The sequence below is a fragment of the Castor canadensis genome, chromosome 5, assembly GCF_047511655.1.
Source record: "Castor canadensis chromosome 5, mCasCan1.hap1v2, whole genome shotgun sequence".
NCBI classification, from domain to species: domain Eukaryota; kingdom Metazoa; phylum Chordata; class Mammalia; order Rodentia; family Castoridae; genus Castor; species Castor canadensis.
In genome coordinates, this window is record NC_133390.1 from 75,488,437 (window position 1) to 75,504,355 (window position 15,919).

General features: G+C 33.7%; 1 protein-coding gene across 11 annotated transcripts in view; it reads left to right on the plus strand.

The window, feature by feature from the left end:
- Acap2 (ArfGAP with coiled-coil, ankyrin repeat and PH domains 2) overlaps nucleotides 1–15,919 on the plus strand; it is a 108,547-nt gene that overhangs the window by 70,949 nt on the left and 21,679 nt on the right. For 7 of the 11 annotated variants that reach the window (XR_012447984.1, XM_074073477.1, XM_074073478.1 and 4 more), the window contains 4 exons: nucleotides 3,632–3,652; nucleotides 5,822–5,873; nucleotides 7,995–8,095; nucleotides 8,854–8,959. Coding sequence is in view for 9 of the 11 variants with exons in the window: in XM_074073477.1 (XP_073929578.1) it covers nucleotides 3,632–3,652; nucleotides 5,822–5,873; nucleotides 7,995–8,095; nucleotides 8,854–8,959 (280 nt within the window). In the remaining 2 variants the exon portion in view is untranslated. The remainder of the gene's footprint in view (nucleotides 1–3,631; nucleotides 3,653–5,821; nucleotides 5,874–7,994; nucleotides 8,096–8,853; nucleotides 8,960–15,919) is intronic. The other 4 variants (XR_012447985.1, XM_074073479.1, XM_074073480.1 and 1 more) reach the window with 1 other exon arrangement.

Consider the following 15,919-nt stretch of genomic DNA (forward strand, 5'->3'; position numbering starts at 1 on the left):
ATTTCCTTTAAAGCAAACAAAAGATTGCCTGGCTTAGGACCATCTTCTTGAATATCAGTGATTAATTGTTTGTTCAAGAATATCTTGATTGCAAGAGTGAATCCCTGAGTTCAAACCCTAGTTCCACATCTGAATATGTCTTCACCCCTCTTCCCAGCAAAAAGTAGTCAGAACAACCTTGTAATAATTGAGAGTAGTAATGGAGTTCTGGTTAATTGATTTATTATTATACTATTAGTTGAAATGTATATATTTTATTACTTGAACAGGATATGAATCCATTTAATAGGGTCATTGTTATTTTTAAAAATGGACATTAGCAAAATAAATAGAATAGAATGAAATCTTGGTGATTTCATTTAGTATCCATTTAAAAAATTTAAATCAAAATGCTTAATGTGTTATTGAAATAGGATTTGAGTGCATTTATTTTGATTTCTTGATGTTAAGATTATATATAAAAGCATTTATTGACCTTCTCAAATGTCAGTAATTTATTGAACATTCTTTAGCATTTGATTATTCCTGAATATAAATTTATGTGTACATGGTTTTATTTGAAATAATTTTTCTTTATATGAGAATGAATTTAAACTGGAAAGAGTAATGATTATATTTGATACTAAGCTCCTTTAAGTTCTGTAGAACTTTTAAAATGATATGTTAATAAAGGCGGACGATCTGGTTAGAGATAATATTTCTAGTTACTATAAGGTGAAATTGAAAAATTATGTTCTAAGCTCTGAAAATTAACACAATAATCTTTTAAGCCTTTCCAGCAAAATTCTTAGCCACAATAGGAAATTTAAACAAAAATTAGTGTGATTGGTGAATCTTTGTAAGAAATAAAGATTATTCAGCCAATACAGTTTTATAATATAATATTAGAATTTTAACCTTCAGATTTCAAATCACCTTCCTTAAAGCTTAACAAAATGACAATACAATAGATCCATAGAAATATACCATTATGTTAAGAAGAAAAGAAATGAACTTCCATGGACTACTTCCATGAGAAATGATCTCAGACTTTAAAATGAAGCACAGTGAGTGTTAGTGGAAAATTACATTGTCATTCAGGGCAATAGAAGTATATTAATATTAGTTTAAGTGTGGACCTTTTTGTTTTTTGTTTTATGAATTACATTAATTGCATATGTATTAAAATTTAAAATCAAGTAGAGAATAGCTGTAAAATCTTCAAATTACAGACAGGTTACTTGTTATTTGCAAAATGAAAAAGACAACCCCTTTAGAAATTAAGCTGATTTTTAAAGGAACTGCCATTTGTATTTTGTGAGATGACAGTTACTGGTTAGAATCATGGATTATGTTTTAGAGCTTCAGAGAGATGGTTGAGAGAGAAAAAAATTTATTTCACTTACAGTTTTGGAAGTCAATATTTCAAAGTTGGGTGGTCCCATTGTTTTGGCCCAACCCACCATGAGGACGGAGGATGACATCTCATTAAACTTTGGGGGATAAATCATAGCAAAGCACAGCAGAAAGGAATTATATAAATTAGAGAAGAAAGAAAAGTAACCTATGAAATGTTATTTAAAATTTCTTGTTTTTTAATATTAAAAATTAGACTAAAATGTATCTAAATTTCTTAAAGGAGGTTTATTAAAAATCTAATCTCAAAAAATACTTATAATACTTTCCCTTTACCCATGTTTGGCTTAGAGTCTACTCTACTTTGTTAATTAGTTCAACTTAATTCAACTTAATCTAATATATTCTACTAGCCTCTGAGCAAGACTATATATTTGTGATATTTATGCCTTAACTTTAGAAACACCCAGGCATCCAGCTATTCAGACATGAACATTTTTCTGCTAATTGTTTAAATATTTAATTAAATAAAATTAAATTATTAAATTTATATTTTAATTAAATATTTATTTTATGGTACTGGAGTTTGAACTCAGGGATTTGTACTTTCTAGGTGGATGCTCTACCACTTGAGCCGTGTCTCTAGCCCTAAATATTTATTGTTCAATTAGTTTTAGGGAACTTTTTTTGTAGTCACAATAAGGTACCAATCAGATGATGACATACATATTTGTCATCTATAATTTTATGGAATTATGGCATATAATGTTTTCAACATCAGTTTTTAAAAAGACCTTTCTGTAGAATATGTAAATGTGTCTAGGAATTGCTAAATAGTTGGATGATCTCACCCCATGCTTCATAAATTGCAAGTTTATTTTGAAAGCAGCATTTACTAGTCTGAAAGTTAGCACAATAGGTAGATTTTATGTAATGTGATCCAAATAGCATAGGAGTGAAAATTCTTACATCTTATGTGTAGATGAGAGAGGATCACTTCAACCCAAGAATTTGAGAGTAGTCTGGGCAGTATAGTTTGAGACCCTGTGTCTTAAAGGGGGCTTGGAAAATTTATACATCCATTTATCTACATCTATCTATCTATCTACATCTATCTATCTATCTATACACATGTACATTTTACATATACACATATCCTGTATGTATATATTGATGCATATGTATATATGGAAGGATATATTTAGGGTAACATTCAGATACAAGTCATTTTTATATAAAGGATTTGAGCATCTACAGATTTGGATATCCATAGAGGTGAGTGTCCTGGAACCAGTACCCTATTGATACCAAGGGACTGCTGTATCTATTTTTCCAAAGGTACATGTGAGGACTGCCACAATAAGTTTTTCTTATTTTCTCAGTATGATATGACAGCTTCACTTCAGGCTTAAACCAGTGGACTACTGGAACCTATATTTCTCTTTTTGCTTTCCATAATAAATTTAGAAAAGATGAATAACCAGGTAAATAAACAAATGTTAACATTATTTATTCAGTAATAACTTGGAAAAGGTAATAAAAGAGCTGAAGTCTTTGTTGAACTAGACAATTCTGCTAAAAGCATAAAACATATTACACATGTTTTAAAAGCAAAGTGTTCTATATGCTATGGGTACAGATATAAATGTTTTATTGGCTTTTTGTTTTAAAATAAGTGAACATATACATAGATTAAAAAAATGAATCTTATGTGTGGCCTTAGAGTCTCTGCTGTCATTTCATAAAAATGGTGATGGGCAGGTGGGAGGTTTATTTGGCTGGTATTTTATGATCCTTGAAATTCTTAATTTGTGACCCCACTTCCTTGTGAAAAATTTTCATATGTCTTTGATTTCTGTAGATATACCTACAATTATTATTTCCCTTAATTTTTAGGAGCAGTTTAATAAGATGTGGCAAGGTGCTATCTGTATTTTCTAGTTATGACCATAGAGGCGGAAAACCATAATAGAAGTATGCTCAAGTATACGGAGTCCTTCTGGAACTTTTTATAAGGAAATACTTGAAACAAGTTTTTGAATAGTTTCAAAATATTAGCATTTCAGAGTCCTAAGAATTGGAATTAATTCTACAACTGGGTATATTTATAGTGCCTAAATAACATGCAGCAGATACTTTTGACTGTTTTGTTAGATTATGAGCTTAAGCTTGTTCCTTTAATTCTTGCTTATTTTTGTATCATGCTAGTCCTTTGCTTATTTTGCACATTTGCGTTTTCATTCTTTTACCACCTTTCCCTTATGTTTTAATCCTGCCCCATTTTTTCACATGACAGGAAAAAGCCCGATCATATCAGGTACCAAATGGCTTCCTCCCCTTCACCCTCATCTTACTTCAGTTTCCTCTTTGGCACGAGAAAGCTCATAATTAACCTGCATTTCCGTTGGATTACTTGCAATGGATAAAACGTCTCTTGATGTTATAAATTGGGAAGAAAATATAAGAATTTCATTTAATGAATGGAATCATACCTTTTAATTGCCCATCTCTTCAATTTGTTTTCCTCTGTGAAAGAACATTTGATGTACTTATAATTACCCAGAGAAGGTACAGATGAGTGATATGAATATCTTTGTGTCTTTATTTTTTATAAGGGGAGTAAACTAGCAAACTCTTAAAAAATTCAGCAGTAGGTAGGATTAGTTCCTTTGATAATCATATAAATTATGTTGAAAGAATACATTGTCAGTCTCTAGGATTTCTTTGTTTTACCCCATTTTTTCCCTATGGAAAAAATAGTTGAGTTTAAAATAAAGAAGCATATATCTTTAAGCTTTTATTTTATTAAATGTTTATTTATTTGGCACATGATTCTTTTTCTTTTAATGAGTTCTAAAAATAGAATGACTTCATACTGTCTTTCGTGAGTGTGTGGAAAAACTGATGATATGAAAATATCACCCAGAAGCTGATAAATGGTAGGGAACTAGGTTTCAGAAGTAGATATGATTTCATTAAATTGATAATCAGAGGGAATGGTCTCTGACAAAACTTGTAAGTTTTTATCTAGTATTTTGTTATTATGTTTAGGGAATACTGTCCCAAGATGGAATAGGTTAAAAGAAATTTATTTTTTGAGGACTTCAGAAGCATGACAAGTTTTTCCATTGTGCAATAAAACTGTAGTTTTCGTCAAATTATATACAATGGCTACTATAATACCTATGAATCTTGTTACTATAGTTTACCTTCCTTTAAATGATTGAATAAAAAAACTTTAATCAGTATCAGAGATTGTTTCCATTGCATGTCATCCCATGTGGCAGGGTTGCACCATTTTGTTTGTGTATAGGTATTTCCATTAACATTTCTAACCAGCTATCTGTCCCAAAACAAAGATACCTGGAAGTTCTTCCTTTTCTAGCCTGCCTCTTGATGATTTGCATTTAGAGGCTACCCATCTCATTTTATTTAGATGCTTATTTCATAATTTAATAATTTTATTTTATGATAAAGGTGATGCCTTTTTGTTATATCTAACAATCCTATCTAGTAAATGGCTTAAAAATGGAAAAGCATCTCCTACTAATCATTTTTTCAGCTTTGGAGAAGTATCTAAAAATTTAAAAACAGAAATGAAAAGGTAGAATCTCTGCTAATAGATTAATAATTAATGTGTACAATACAAATCATCTCACATGAAACTAATTTTAAAATAATTACTCAAATATTGTTTTACTTTTCATGCTTGATGAGAAGTTTTGCTTCCTTTTATGAATGGCTCTTGGCTGTGATTTTTTTCTATAAATCTTTAGGCTTTTTTGTTGTTGTATTAAGTTAGAATTAGTAAATATGGCATACATGGCTTAGCTTTTTCTTCTAAAGAAGATTGTAAGTACATTGTTTTCCTAATAATTTATATAATGAGCAGAATCATAAAAGTTTGATGAATCATTTGTGGTAATAACTTTATTTTGCTTAGGAATATTTTATATGCAAGGAAGGCCAGTTAATTGGTGGTTATATTTTGTTTGATACCATTTCTAAAGTCATTAAATTTTTATTTTGCTTGTGAAATCAAACACTTTCTGAATTATCTGCTGAAAGTCTGAAAATAAAGCACTATTTATTTTAATGTTTTACTGTATTTGAAGGGATATTTTTATTCATTGTATACCCCTTAATTATATAATAAAAGTACTTATTTTGGGGAAAAGATTTTATTTTGAAGAACCTCGAAAAGCTATAAAGTTGTATTTAGAGGAACTATTTGGTGAAAATAGCAGCTTTTTTAGGATATAAATTTATGGCATAAAATGAATCAAAATATAGTAATTTTCTTTTTCTAATTTATGGTTTTAAGATGCTTGTTCTTAATTTATCCCATATTGCCCTTGGTTTATGCAAGAATAAAACCTTGAATTTCCCAAAACACAATTACCATAAACTGATTTCCAGTGCTTTCTCAAAATTTCATTTCTACCTATAACCAACATTTATGAAAATTTTATTTTGTCTTATTTAGACGCTGGTTTTCAATACAGAACAATCAGCTGGTTTACCAGAAAAAGTTTAAGGTAGGTGCTTCGTTAAGTAATAAGTAAAAACTCAGTGAGTTCCCAATTTTATTTTATTTATTTATTTTTGTTTTGTTTTCCAGTACTGGGGATTAAACCCAGGCCCTCAACATGCTCAGCAAGTACTCTACCACTTGAGCCACACCTCCAGTTCCTAATTTTAGTTTTTTGTTTGTCTTGGTAAAATTGCAGTCTGTATATACTCATGAGTAAATGTACTATAATTACTGTTTGTATTAGTTTTGTTGTTGGGTATGTGTAAGAAAACTATCAACTTCCTTCCTTCCTTCTTTCCTTCCTCCTTCCCTCCCTCCCTCCTTCCTCCCTCTGTACTGGGTATTGAACTCAGCCTCAAGCTTGTTAGATAATTGCTTACCACTTGAGCCATGCTTCCAGTCCTTTTGCTTTTCAGATATGGTCTGGAGGTAGTTCTGGCTGTCCTTGAGCAGTGATCCTCCTACTTTTCCACTTTTGAGTAGCTGGGATTACAGGCATGCACAACCACTGCTGATTTGGGAAGCTATCAACATTTGATCCTTAAAAGCAGAGTAGTTTTGAATCATAAATTCTTTTTCTTTTGCATCATCTAATTCTAAAAATAATCATTAGTAGAGAAAATGAAAAGCAGCAGTCTCAGAAATCTCTGAATTATTTGCACAAAAGAAACCAGACACATCAAAAAATGCATACTGTATGATTCCACTAACATGATTTTTAAGAACTGACAACACAAATTTATGGAGAAAGTGCTTGTCTCTAGGTAAGTATAAGGAGAATAATTAGAAAGAGGGCACCAGAAGACTTTCTGGGGTGATAGAAGTATTGTGTATCTTGTTTTGAATCATGGTTACATGGACATATATGTCAAAACTAATGTCTCCATATTTTAAGACCCTCCTCTGCATTTTTTTTTTTTGGCGGTACTGACGTTGAAACTCAGGGCCTTGTACTTGCTAAGGACAGGTGATGTACCACTTGAGCCAGCTCTAAAACGAGATACTTATCTTTTTTTTGGCAGTACTGGGATTTGAACTCAGGGCCTTGCACTTACAATGCAAGTGCTCTACCACATGAGTCACTCCAGCCAAGGTCTCCATATTTTTTGTGTAAATTATACATCATTAACAAAAATTAAAAGGTAGCTTACTTTTATATAACAAGGCTATATTCACTCTCTTACCTAAAGGCTATTGTAACTCTCCCGATTGCTGTAATATTGTAATACAGGAACATCTTGAAACTACACAGAATATCACACTAACTCACTATATATTTTTTTCATGATAATGGAATCTTTTTTTCCTATTTTTATTAGCACATATTGTGTAAGGGATTTCAGTGTGATATTTACATACATATAATGTACTTTGATCAAATTCATCCCCCTCTAGTACTCTATCCTCTCCCCCTTGCACCTCCCTCCCCCACTTTTAAGACAATTTTTAGTGGATTTAGTGCTATTTTCAAACATGTATATAATGCACTTCAATCACTGAATACTGAATTCTTTTTTTTGATACTGGAGTTTGAACTCAGAGCGTCATGCTTACTAGGCAGGTGCTCTACCACTTGAGCCACTCCTGAATCCTGAATTCTTAATTCCTAGCTTTCAGATGGACTTTTCTGTGCCTCAGGATTATTACTTTAATTTCTTTGTCTAGTTCTGCAGCTGGAAGAATCCTACCATTCCATAGTACTATCTAGATGCTGAAGGAGAGTATGCCTTTTAAGGCACAAGTTAGGGCCAATGATGATAACACAGAAAGGTTTAAAATAACATAAATTATATATAAATTATTATATATGGATTAAGTTGTCTTTATTATCTGTAATAGTAATGGATATGAATGAAACTAGAAGAGAATTTATTGGGTATGTACTAAGTACCAAGCATTGGACAAAACTTTTTATATGAACTGTTTCACGTAATCCATATGTAATAATTTTGTGAGGCAAATAAAATTATTAGCAAGACAAAATTACCTCTATTATATGTTGATAGTTTATAAATCTTTAAAATTATGCCCTTTATTACAAGTGATATTTTGAAGTGGATTATTATTAGTAGCAGAATTGAAAGCCTAAATTGATAAATAGGGAAGTTTTGTTTGCTTTTTGTAGGATAACCCCACTGTAGTAGTGGAAGATCTCAGGCTCTGCACAGTGAAGCATTGTGAAGACATAGAGAGAAGATTCTGCTTTGAGGTGGTCTCTCCAACAAAGTAAGTGCTTCTAAAGTTTGTCTTAAAGGGCTTTCCAGATAAGAGAAATTTGTGTTGTTTTATGATTATCTATGCTAAAGAAGAAAAAAGTCCTTTAAAAATAAATTTCAATAATGGTTATAGGTGTTATAGTCAAGTATTTACATAATTTCTCCCTACGTGCCATATTCTTTAAATTCTGTAAAGATTATTTATGTGTCGGTATGAAAACTTTTTAGCTGTGATGATGATGAACTTAATTCATATATCAGATGAATTTCTTTTGTAACTATCATTTCATACTTATATACAATTTTTAAAAGTATAGTATGTTTAAGAGTATACTCTTAAATCTGCTTTTTAAACTATATATACTTCTAAATATGTATTTTTTCTGCTTTTGGAATTTTTTTTTTTTTTTTTTGAGACAGGGTCTTGTTTTGTAGTTCAGGCTATCCTCAAACTTTTTATCCTCTTCCTTCACCCAAGTGCTGAGATTACAAGTGTGGGTCACCATACCTGGCTTATTTATTTTTTTAATATGGATTAATTATTTTAATATGGATAATTTGCTTTCAAGAGATAATTTATTTCATTGACACTTTGATTTCTTCACAAACATACTGTGTCAGATTCAATAAAACCAATCTTTCAACAAATACGATTTTTTGTGAAAAATTATTAAATAGCAAAGTGACAAAATAAAGTGTATGGATTTTTTGTTGTTGTTGTAGTTGTTAATTTAGAGTCTGAGAAAACAACATATTACTTTCTTTTAGAAGTTGCATGCTCCAGGCGGATTCTGAAAAGCTGCGCCAGGCATGGATTAAGGCTGTTCAGACCAGTATTGCAACTGCTTATAGAGAAAAGGGAGATGAATCAGAGGTTAGTAGAGATATCATCAGCAGCAACTGATTTATTGCTCAGTGTTTGATATGATTATAACATCCTTTTCTTATTAAGGATGATTTTATATAATTGAAATGAGGTTTTAAAATCTAGATTCATTTTCTCTTTTGTTTATTTCTCTTGATTTTACTTATTTTATTTTAACATTGAATATATTTTTTAATATTTGAATGTGTGTTCCAGGTTGGAACAAGGTATTCTGATGTTAGTGTTTTCCCTGAATATTTTACTATTTTAGTTAATAATAAAAGAAAATAATTACTGTGAAAAGATTTATTTTAATTGAAACTAAGTAAAAAGCAAAAAAAGGAAAGTGCAGTCTTAGTTGAAGGTTACCCAAAGCATATAAACTCTTTTAATCAAGGCCAGGAATGTGTCTTGACAAATGAAATTCACCAGTGGTAGGTCCTGTGGCTTGGTGATAGATACGTGTTAGAACTGTGGTTAGGGAAATGGAATGTTGTATAAATTGTATTTCAAAGGTCATCATGGCCAACTTGTGACTTCCAGGAGAGGATCAAAGCAGAAGCCTTCTTAAGCAGTAAGGCATAGAGAAGAGAGTAGGATTGTCATTAGTAGCCAAGTTCACTTGGACATAGTTGGATAAAAATGGTGGGAACATAGGCAAAGGGGTATATATTGGTGAATATATCCCTCAATATGTCTGTCACCTGAATCATACTTCTCCAGTCTGAATCCATTGCCCATAAGCCTTCAGCATAGTTATTTATTAGTATATATTATTTTATACATAACCATTTTTGGAGATTGCTTTCTTTCCTGTGTCCCTCATCTTTTTCCTTCTTAAGACAAACTTGAGGACTTCCTCCAATATATATATTCCTGAATGTGAGACATTTGTGACTCCATGCATACCTGAAAATGTTCTGTCCTGTCCTCACATTTATTTGGAGGTTTGGATGGGTATATAATTTTTAGGTTGGAAATAATTATCTTTTAGAATTTTAATAGCCTTGTGTTTTGTTTTATTTTTATAGTTTTTAAGTTTCCAGTATTGCTGTTAGAGTTTTTCTTATTAGTAATTTTTTCTTTGTCTTCTCTCCAATTTCTGTTTTCTCTTTCTAGAATTTGTGAACTGGCGTTAAGATTTTGGGGTGTGTGTGTGTGTGTGTGTGTGTTGTCTTTCTCTACTCTGGGAAATCTGTTAATTTGCCAAATCTTCCATTGAATATCTTCATCTAGTAGCACGTATTTAGCTTCCAAGAGTTCCTTTTTGTTTGCTGAAAGTTTGTACAGACAAATCTGTTCTTTTGCCATGGATGCATATTAGAACTGTGATTCTTTACCTTGACTGTACACTACATTACAGGAAGCCTTAAAAAACAAAACAAAAACCTAATGCCCAGATAAATTTTTTTTAAAAAACACCTTTCTTTATTTTTTAAGTTGTTATACTAACATGGTTCAAAATTGACGTTATAACAGGGAGTGAAGAAGGAGGCTCCCACCGCCATTACCCAGACTCCATCTCACATCCACTTCTTGAATGTCCTTCTAGACAACAAGAACAGTTTATTCTCCTCCGTTTATAGTGAGATGGATGAATGTTATACATGCTGTTGAGTGTATTGCTTTTTATGCTTAATAAGACTTTGAGAATGTTCTAGGAGTTTTTAAAAGAATAATCTTTGAGATTGTTCATTGGTTTGTTTTTAAAAACCACATTTAACATTTTTTTCCATGGGCTTCAAAATATTCCATTCTATGATTATAGTTTATACTATTGGGCCAGTACCTTTTAAATAAATATTTGGTGTGTTTTCAGGCTTTTGCTACATAAGTAATACTGCAGTTTTATATACATTTATAGAATGGATAAGATATTGACATTTGTAATTTTAATAGATAGTACCAGATTGCTTTGCAATTTGTATGAGTTTTACATTCCTGCTAGCATGCCTGGCTCTCATACTCTTGCCAACACTGTAAAGCTAGTAATACTTAAAAAGTCACCCTGGATAAGTTGAATGGAGTTGGACCCAGATATCATTATTTTAAAATATTTCCTAGGTGATTTCCATAAACAGCCAGGATTAAGAGCCATTGTTAGAGGTTTTCCTTAACTCGCTGATAATCTGCTTATAATTATAAATTAAGACTACATACCTTTCAGAACTTCTGAGAGGAACTTCTAGATGCAGGATTTTGTGGCCTGTAAGCTTTGTCTTAGTTTGGGGGAATTTTGTTTTTGTTGGTACTGGGGTTTGAACTCAGGTCCTATTTGTTGGGCAACAACCATAGTCACAAACTTTGGAGTCTTTTGGCTGGTATGGTTTTGTAGAGAAAACTCACTGATCTCCATAGGGGAAGGGACTGGCAGACAAGTAAGCATTGGATATATCAGCATTCAGTATTCATACGTTCACTTAATGCCCTGCTTTTCCTCTTTCAGTCGAACCTCAACCAGAGACTGACTTTCTTACTTCTCTAGAGAATAGACTTCCAGTCACCTGTGTTTATGTGTAGAGAACATCCCTAATGGCATAGTTGTGGAGAAGACTCTGGGATATAACTACTTCTTTATCATGTCTACTATTTTTATAAATGGTGTCATGTTCAGTGCTGAATTTCTTCAGATGTCTTGCCTGAATTATGCTGTGTTTGTATACTTAGCTTTCTGCTTCTTTAATTTGATGTAAAAACAGTAGCAAATAAAGAAAAATCAGGAGCTAACCAATGTGATTTCTGCACTGTAATACTGACATTCTTTCCCTATTTGATAATTACTTTTAAGCTAATATATTATCAAACATTCTGATAAAGCAAATTATATTTATTTTTTTACATTTTTTCAAATCATGTCAGACTTACATAGAAGTTCCAAGTACAGTACAAGTGGTGTTCTCCCCACCGCACTGCATGAGAATAAGCTGCCAATGTGATGAGCCCTCAGCTGTCCTGCTGCCTGGGACATTGTCCTGTGTAACCATAGTACAGCCGTCAGACCCAACACATGAGCCTGGATTTATTACTGGCACTTAATTCCTAAACATCATTCAAGTTTCAACAATTGTCCCAGTAATTTTTTTTCCAGTGCAGGGGATCAAATCCAGGGCCTTGTGCATGCTAGGCAAGTACTCTCTGCCACGGAGCTATATCCCCATGCTCAGTAATGTCCTTTACAGCAGAAAGGTTCATTCCAGAAGTACAGTACATGATAATTTAGTTGTCATGTCTCTTTAATTTCCTTCAGTCAGGAATACTTCCTCAGTATTAATTTGACCTCTTAACCTTGATGGCTTTGAAAATTACAGACTAGTTACTTTGTAGAGTTTTACTCAGTTTGGGTTTTTCTAATATTTACTCTTGAGGTTGTACATCTTTGGCAGGAAATTATGTAAGTGACACTGTGTTCTCACTGTAGCCTTTTATATAGTGGCATATTTTGATTTGTCCCACTATTTGTGATGTAAAGTTTGGTCACTTGATGGTAATTTTGTTGTTGCTAGGGTTCGTTAGTTTAAGGTCTTTTTTTTTTCTTTTTTAATTCATATGTGCATACAAGGCTTGGGTCATTTCTCCCCCCTGCCCCCATCCCCTCCCTTACCACCCACTCCGCCTCCTCCCTCTCCCCCCTACCCCTTCAATACCCAGCAGAAACTATTTTGCCCTTATTTCTAATTTTGTTGTACAGAGAGTATAAGCCATAATAGGAAGGAACAAGGGTTTTTGCTAGTTGAGATAAGGATAGCTATACAGGGCATTGACTCACATTGATTTCCTGTGTGCGTGGGTGTTATCTTCTAGGTTAATTCTTTTTGATCTCACCTTTTCTCTAGTTCCTGGTCCCCTTTTCCTATTGGCCTCAGTTGCTTTTAAGGTATCTGCTTTAGTTTCTCTGTGTTAAGGGCAACAAATGCTAACTAATTTTTTAGGTGTCTTACCTATCCTCAAACCTCCCTAGTGTGCTCTCGCTTTTATCATGTGCTCAAAGTCCAATCCCCTTGTTGTGTTTGCCCTTGATCTAATGTCCACATATGAGGGAGAACATACGATTTTTGGTCTTTTGGGCCAGGCTAACCTCACTCAGAATGATGTTCTCCAATTCCATCCATTTACCAGCAAATGATAACATTTCGTTCTTCATGGCTGCATAAAATTCCATTGTGTATAGATACCACATTTTCTTAATCCATTCGTCAGTGCTGGGGCATCTTGGCTGTTTCCATAACTTGGCTATAGTGAATAGTGCCGCAATAAACATGGGTGTGCGGGTGCCTCTGGAGTAACCTGTGTGACAGTCTTTTGGGTATATCCCCAAGAGTGGTATTGCTGGATCAAATGGTAGATCAATGTTTAGCTTTTTAAGTAGCCTCCAAATTTTTTTCCAGAGTGGTTGTACTAGTTTACATTCCCACCAACAGTGTAAGAGGGTTCCTTTTTCCCACGCATCCTCGCCAACACCTGTTGTTGGTGGTGTTGCTAATGATGGCTATTCTAACAGGGGTGAGGTGGAATCTTAGTGTGGTTTTAATTTGCATTTCCTTTATTGCTAGAGATGGTGAGCATTTTTTCATGTGTTTTTTGGCCATTAGAATTTCTTCTTTTGAGAAAGTTCTGTTTAGTTCACTTGTCCATTTCTTTATTGGTTCATTAGTTTTGGGAGAATTTAGTTTTTTAAGTTCCCTGTATATTCTGGTTATCAGTCCTTTGTCTGATGTATAGCTGGCAAATATTTTCTCCCACTCTGTGGGTGTTCTCTTCAGTTTAGAGACCATTTCTTTTGATGAACAGAAGCTTTTTAGTTTTATGAAGTCCCATTTACCTATGCTATCTCTTAGTTGTGAACCAGAGCCTCTCCTGCCCGCCGGGCTTGTTTATTTACAGTCCTGGGAAGGAGTTCCTTCCCGCAGTCTTCAGCGCTCAGGGCGCCCCACCCTCTTTCCAGCGTGTCTTAACTGTTCTTATTGCTTAGTACTCAGTTTCTCTTTTTTTCCTCGGGTGGAGGTCAGTCTGTCCAGGGGGCTATGCTGCTCTGGCCCAGGCTTGTCTGTGGGAGTACTGCGGTACCGCGAAGCTCACCTGGTCCGCGTCTTCCCGAGCCGTATGGGCGCCGGCCACTGGCGGCCTGGGGGCCTCCTCGGTTCTCCGTTTAACGTGAAGTGGAGATTCTCTGCGCCGGCTGGAGATGTGGAGGGGTCAGAGTTTTGCCTCTTCTCAGTGATTATGCCTGCAAAGTGTGTCTCCAGCGTCTCTCCAAGATTTCACTAAAGGAGGCTCGCTTTCCGCTTCCTCCCTCTAGCCGCCATCTTGGAATCTCCAGTTTAAGGTCTTTTAACCTTTGTAGGTAATAAATGTGTTGTGGGGGGAGGTACTTTGAAACTGCATATATTCTGTTCCTTACCCAAATTTAAATTTTAATTTATGACAAAATTTAATTATTTAACTGTGGAATCTTATTTTATCCAATGTGTTATAACTCATTACTATGACTTTTTTTGTTGCTTAAACTGACCCAAGTTTAACCGGGGGTCTTCTGTATTCTTTTGAGTTGTCTCTATTGATCTTTGAGTTCTTTACTTTCTAGCACCAGAGGCTCTAGGCACATCTTGTTATGCTTTCTCTGCATCAAACACTAAAACCAGCCATTTCTCCAAAGAGCCCTGGTTCCTTTTGATGGAGAATGATAATTTAGAAACCAAGATAAGGTTTACAATGTGTGTACATACACATACATTTGTATCTTATATTTCTTTATCTGTTTGTTTACATTGAAAACCATTAGCGTGCCTATTAATACCTCCAGTTCTGATTTAGTAACAGGATTTATTCTAATTTCTTCCTTTCCATATAAATAACTCCTTTCTCTGCAGTGAGAAATTTGTCTTTATTTCCATTTTTCTGTTTACTTTGATAGAACCCCATTTGTAACCACTATCCTGTATCTGCTGCCACCTGACCCCAACCTTATCCTCCCAGTCCTGCACCAATGTTTGCTTATCCCATTTAGGCTCTGGCACCTCACACTACTTACATGCCCCCTCTTGTTACACAGGCCCTTGTTTCCATTGCTGGATTATCTACCTGTGCAGACATTCTGCTTGAGGATCCAATAACTTGCACAAGGTTGTGCTCTTAAGTGAATACATGCCTCATTCAGTCTTCGCTGGAATTCTTTGTCCACACTTAACCTTTCTCAGCCCTACTAATGGCTGTAGAATTGAGTGTTAAGGAAGGACATAAAAGAGCCAAATATAATTCTCATGACCCTATTCTATTCTACTGACTTCTTAAAATTGTACCATTTTTAAATCAGAAAACTTTTTATAGACTGTATCTTTAATTGCTTAGAATCTGTGAGCTACATCTTTGTATGTGGGTATTATTGCCATGAAGGACATATACTTATAAGCATTAAGCACTTTTTATTATTGGTGTAAACTTTGCTGTGCACTTAAAAATTAACTTCTTACTTATGACTGTGTGTTTTATTGTTGGTTCATTCTAAATACAATTATGTAGATGATCTGTTCTTTAGTATTTAATTATATAAGGCATAGTTTTTCTAGTTATTTACTGAAGTAATTAAAATAACTTACAGTTAATTGAACATCTTGGGAAAAGTGGTATGAAGTAATATTTATTTATTTTATTCTTTTTTTTTGTTTTGGTGTGTAGCCCAGGCTGGCCGCAAACTTGCCCTTCTTCTGCCTTGACTTTCTAGTGCTGAGATTTTATTTTATTCTGAATTTTTAAGAGTATCTTAATTATTTCCTCTGTGGCTTGCCCTATCTTCCCCTTTCTTACTGCCTGCCCCTTCTGTCTGCCCCCTTATCTTGTTTATATGTTCATTGTGTCAGTTATTGTATATAATTTTAAATGTTTCTATGTTTCCTCTTACCTGACTATATGTCTACTGAGGAAGGAACTATCTTTTCATTCTTCAATCTCCTGTGCTTAAAAAAGCACCTGTGT